At 45.9% G+C, this 6,000-nt stretch overlaps 1 protein-coding gene across 5 annotated transcripts in view; it reads left to right on the top strand.

Moving 5' to 3' along the window:
• Positions 1-1,694: 1,694 nt before the first annotated feature.
• PPP4R2 (protein phosphatase 4 regulatory subunit 2) overlaps positions 1,695-6,000 on the top strand; it is a 33,371-nt gene continuing 29,065 nt past the window's right edge. Inside the window, exons 1-2 of one of the 5 annotated variants that reach the window (XM_082210363.1) lie at positions 1,695-1,857; positions 2,815-2,896. In XM_082210363.1, coding sequence (XP_082066489.1) covers positions 1,710-1,857; positions 2,815-2,896 — 230 coding nt within the window. In that variant the 5' untranslated portion in view covers positions 1,695-1,709. The other 4 variants (XM_082210359.1, XM_082210360.1, XM_082210362.1 and 1 more) reach the window with 4 other exon arrangements.

The following is a 6,000-nucleotide window of genomic DNA, read 5'->3' as shown; positions in this document are numbered from 1 at the left end:
ACTCAGAGGTATGAGAGGAGACAATTCAGCCCCTGATGCAATCTCCATGGTGCTGATCATAAATGTGTTGTTTGTGTGGAGTGAAATGGAAGGCACTGTGGTATAAATGGGGCTTAATTTGATACTGGGATGCACTGGAGCTTAATCCAGGGACCTGTTTTCTTTAAAAATGCAAAATAACGGCCTTCCATTTATTATTGATTTTAAACAATCAGTCAGCACATTTAGGATTGACAGTAGGATTTACTTATCAAGGGATAAGAGCAGGATTTACATTCCAAGGGTACTTTACTTTATCTCTGTCCATCACAGTCCATAAGCTCCGATGGTTGTTATTTTAGAAATTAAGCACTGGGTATATAAGAAGGTTATTAAAGCCTATCACCACAAATCAGAAGATGTGGCAGCAAATCTGTGTCTGGCTTATACCACCACAGGCTGACTTGGGACTCTCTTTATGCAATGCTATTTCATACAAAAAAATAACTGCTTATGGAAAATAGACTGGCAGGCTGATAACCAGACTAGAACCGTTCTGATAACATTTTCTGTTTACAGACTGACAGACAGACAGGCAGACAGATACTGTATATTCAACCTGAATAGGCAGAGCTGGCCCAAGACAGTTTGGCCCTGGAGGCGAAGGGGTGAGTGAAAATCTACAGCAAGAACAAAGGGAGTGGGGGTTAAATACTGGGATCTGCTGCCCCTGTGGATCCTGCCACCTGAGGTAGTTACCTCACCTTGCCTCATGGGTGGGCCAGCCCTGTGAATCCACTCAAGATTTACAACCTCATGTGCCTGCCAACTAGGCCTGAGTCTGATATAGTGAGGGAGAAATAGTAATTTTCAAAACCCTTGCTTGCCTCCATAACTATGGTATGAAATAATCCTCTTTCCAGCCCGTGTTATAGAATTAGCTGGATGCTGTAGCTGCTATTCATCAATCTATGGCCTTTCAAAGCCGGTGGGGTGTTGTTGTCTTTTTATTTTACTCTCAATACATTATGTATTTTGTGTTTTATGCTGCAAACCTTCCTGTGGTCTATTGATAAATGGTGGTATATAACAAAATCTATCTCTGCCCATCACAGGCCATTACACAACGAAAACAAATTACAAAAAATACTGTGTGTATGTCTGTGATGAGTCTCACTACTCAGCACCATTCATGAAACAGTGAACGAATTCCAGGTATAGAATGATGCAAGAACTGAAGTTCAGCTGCCCTCAAGTTTTACAACTTTATAGACTGTCTAAATACCGTAATTTTAGCGCCATCCAGCGTGAAATCCCCTCTCCTGTGTAGCTCCGTCCTTAATCTGCAAGGCGATGCGCCATTATATTCTGACGGTTGCTTTATTTCAGCTCACGCAAAAAACCGGGACGAGCACATGTGGGTGCTTTGGGGGGCACCGAAAGACCCTTGTCTGTGAGGTGGGGTGGAGAGGGGTCGTGTCTGATAGAGAGGCCGACGTAACGCCCGACGCCACCCCGCACCCAAAACACTAGCAAGGCGGGAGAGGCGCCGAGAGAGAGAAAAGCCGCACGTTTGCATCTCGGAACGTGACGCAGCCGGGAGAGTGGGCTGGGCCAGCCGAAGGTGAAAAGCGCGCCTTCCGACCAATCCCAAGCCGAGCTGCTTTGCCGGCGATGCGGCTCTCCCTGCTCGGCTGGTTTGCCCCACCCCCCGGCTGGGCGGTGACGTCATGACCGCGGTCCCTCCCCCGCCGCCTCCTCCTCCTCCCCTCTCGAGCGCGCCCCCGCCCCGGCGGGAAGAGGAGAGGCTCGTTTCGGTGCGCTTGCGAGAGGGCGTCGGGGGCGCGCACGGCGACGGCCTGGGCGCCATGTTGGAAGGTTGCTGAGCCCGGCCGCCGGGGTTTCTGTGTTTCTCTCCGTCTCTCTCTCGCTCTCTCGTCTCTGTCTGTGGTGGAGGCCGTCGCTCCCGCGGCTGCTGGTGCCTGCTTCCCGTGAGGGCCCGGGGGGCGGCAGGAGGAGGAGGAGGTGGTGGTGGTGGTGGTGGAAGAAGAAAAGGAGGCAGCGGCGGATCATGGATATCGAGAGGCTGCAGGAGGCGCTGAAAGGTGGGGGCTGCTTGTTTTTTGATGGGTTGGGGGGGTTGGTTACCCCGGGGTCACCTAGGGAAGGGGTGACCCCGGGGTAACCCACCCACCCACACCCCTCAGAAAACATGTAAGAGGTTGTAAAGGAAACCCTGAGGGAAGAGAAGGGGAACGGGGGGGGGGCAAAATGACCTGTAAAAAAAAGGGGGGGGAAAGCTGTGTGTGGATGTGGAGGAAGTCTAGTCAGAGTCTGATCAGTCTTGCTTTCCAGGCCCCTAATTTCTGGGGTGAGGGTGGTGGTATGGGGATCCTGAAACGACCCAGAGGTTTCTCTGTCTCCTCCCCCCCCGCCTTCCTTCTATCTTGATTCCCCCCTCGGAGATCCCTCTCCACTCTCAACGTGAACTGTTTCTTCTCCACAGTCCGTGGCCCCCAATGGATTCCCCATTTCCTTTCCCTTTCCCATTTCCTGTTACTTTCTGCTTCCATAATCCCCCAGCCCCACCTCCAACCCCACCCCCAAGAAATCTCTGGTTTACACTGGCTACAGCTTTCACCTCACCTGAGGCAGGTCGCCTAGTATGAGAAACCGGCTTTGAAAGGGAAGTTGGATATGAACTTTCCAGTCATTGAAGTGTATATGTTGTCCTTTGGAGGCCTATAAGGCCCTGGCCTTTTGTGTGTGGGAGTGAGTGTGTGTTTCTTTTGCTCCTTAATAACCTTTCTCCCGTTTTTCTTTACCTTTTTGCAGATTTTGAAAAGAGGGGGAAGAAGGAAGTGTGTCCTGTACTGGACCAGTTTCTTTGTCATGTTGCCAAGACTGGAGAGACAATGTGAGTGATTTTTTTAAATTGACTAACAGCTTCTTGGTGTGGTTTTGGACATGACAGAAAGTTAGTAACCAAGTGTTTTTTCCATTATAGGACTACTTAATCAGTTAAGTTTCTACAGAATTCTACACTAAGAACTCTGCAATCTGAGTTTCTCAAGTTTTTCTGTTCGGGTAACTTACTTCCAGACTTAAAAGTTGCTGCACATTCATTGAAGACTGAGAATTATCTAAGTCCCTGTGCTTCCTTATAGTATTGCTTGTCAGCCTCAATTGATCATACTGAGTACATTAAGCCTGCTGTTTTTTTCCTTTTAAGAAGACAACCATCCACACTTCTGACCTCTGCTTTTATAGTCAGAAACCAGAAAAGCATGTGTTTTGCAATCAGTTTTTGGAATTGCAAGTTAATGAAAAAGTACAGACGTTGGGTCTCAAGCCTCTTCTAAGTTTGGTTCAACTTTTCACACAAGGAGCCCCAGTGTGATGCTTCCTGCACACAGCTGTACAAAAATGATGACTTTCTGTTCTTTAATAGCTCTTGATTCACTAGCTAGCATAAGATACTGTTTCCCCCCAGATGGTTGTAATTGTGCATTGGGGCAGTGCTGGCCCTGTTTGGTAAACCTAAATAAATTTTGAGACAGCTCTACTTTAGTTACCAGCATATTGGGAGTTGTTCACACAGTAGCTGTTTTGTGCCAGTGCATCTTGATCCAGAAGTGTATTTAACCACACTTCCCAAGCCTTTGTTGGTCACCTTCAGTCCCAAGGCAAATATCTATGCTTTTCTGTTGGTCTGCCTTTTTCCTCCACACCACTTCCCTCTAATCTCTACGAAATCAGGGAGCAAATCCCTCTCTACTAGATAAGATATCCACGACTGCCTCTGCATAGGTTTTTTTTAAATGATTAAAATGTTTCTGAGCAGAATTACAGTTGTTTATTTGTTAAGATGAGAATGCCTACTATTATTTGAATTGCTCTTATTTGCCCAGGAGGATAATTTATTGGCAGCCCTCCTTCTCTAACCAGCCCTTTGAAAGGACAGTTCTTCCTTCCAAAATGGCTAGCCATGTGCCTGGGATCTACAGGACTGAGATTCCAGGTAAAACCAAGTGCTTGGTTTTCCCAGATCTCTCAGAACAATATTTATTTCATACTTGTTCATATCACCCCACACAACCAGGCAGTGGCTTCTGTTCTGGTGGTCTCCCTTGTATCCCTGTTTTATCTCGTACCTTGTACCAACTTCCAGCCTTGCCCACTACATCAGTTTCCAGAAGCAGTGAGGTTGAATTTGGATCCCTTCCATTTTAGAGAGTGTGGGTAGTGGAGATTGGCATAGTCCTGTGCATGGGACAGCATGCAGGTCATTTGTAGTAGTGTAGGGTGCCAGCTGCCCAGAGCGCTGAAGAGTCTTGTCAACAATGCTCCTGGACTCTCCTGCTTTTCTTTAAGCCGGTGTGATGCAAATCCCTGCTTCTTATACTACTTGTATAATGTCTGGCTTGAGGCAATATGGTCAGTTGTGTGTTATTTAATATCTAAAATAACATATTTATTGTTGTTACTATAGTGTCATCACTCTGCATGATCGTTTATAAAGTACAAGTCCTTGTCCCAAGGGGGTTACAGACTAATTCAGGACAAAGGGACTGTAGAGGAAGAGGCAGTAATTGACAGTAGGATTAATTAGAGGAGAAATAAATATTCCATGCATAAGGGTAACAAGAAGTAAACTGGGAAATAATTTGATGGTGCACAATGCAGACAGTGAAGAGGTGTGGGGCAAGGCCATGGTAGGATTTGAAGATAAATATGAGAAGCTCATGCTGGATACCAAGAGAGTACAGGAAGTCAGGATAGGAATTTAAGGAGGAGCTTTATGTGGTCAGAGCAACAAGAAAGGTGAGGGGTGGGTGGGAAAGATGAGACAACAGAAGACTAGAGAGGTGTTAGGACCATAGGAAGCTGCCTTACACAGAGTCACACCATTGACCCATCTTGCTCACTACTGCATAGGGTTTCAGGCAGCAGTCTTTCCCAACCTTTCCTGGAAATGCCAGGGATTGAAACTGTCTTTCTACATGCAAAGGCTCTGACACTGAGCTGCAGCCCTTCCCTAAGCCTGCAGTAGAAAAGATGAGGAAGCACAGTTATTTAACACACTTTTTATATATCTTAAGTTTTTCTTTCCTGTATTATTTATTATTATTAAAGTTATAGACTGCTTATATACTTCACTTCTCTAGAGCTTCCCTGACTTCCTTATTGTCTCACTCTTTAGCATGAAGGGGAAAGGTCTCCAGTGTGCACTGTTAGCGAGTACAAATTTTCTTGCTCCCAAGCTATCCTAGTGGGGGAGGGTAATGCAAGATGCAGGCTTCAGCAAGGAATGTTTATTTCAGTGAGTATCCTTTTAGAGTTTATGTCTAGCTTACCAGAGAAGCTTTACTTCCCTTTGTGACTGGTTTCTAGGGAAAGCTGACGTCATCAGTTTTATTTGGCTCTTTGAATTAAAGGGTTCAAGCTCAATAACAAAAGAAAGTTGCTCATGTCTTACTTTAATATATATTCAAACTAAACTACAAAGACATTATTTTTCTATACTTAGCTTCACCAGTTCACTTCGTTATTTTGTTTTTTGTCATCCTTCCATGGTTAACTGTTGACAGTGTCGCTTGCAGGATCAGTTTAATGCAATGGATGCCAGACAATTATGTCTCTACTCATGTGATGAGTCCTCCTCTCATCCCCCAGGCATCCTTCCCAAATCATCTCCCATGGTTTGGAGAACCTTCCAGAGCAGAATTGTATGGATGTGGAGAGGAGGACAGGGAAGTCCCATTGCAGAAGCAAGAGTCATAGAAGCATAGAGTTGTAGAGATGGAAAGGTGGCTCAAGGGTCATTTAGTCCAACCCCCTGCAATGCAGGAAACTCGATTTAAGCATCTGTGACAGATGGCCACCCATCCTCTGCTTAAAGCCCTGCAAGGAAGGAGAGTCCATTACCTTCTGAGGGAGTCTGTTTCTGTTCCACTATTGGAACAGCTCTTACCATCAGAAAGTTCTTCCTGATGTTTTGTTGGAATCTCTTCATTGGTT

This window comes from Podarcis vaucheri (assembly GCF_965113315.1).
Source record: "Podarcis vaucheri genome assembly, chromosome: 2".
Classification (NCBI taxonomy): domain Eukaryota; kingdom Metazoa; phylum Chordata; class Lepidosauria; order Squamata; family Lacertidae; genus Podarcis; species Podarcis vaucheri.
The sequence above is the reverse complement of the archived record's forward strand: the minus strand, read 5'-3'. Positions and strand labels throughout refer to the sequence as shown.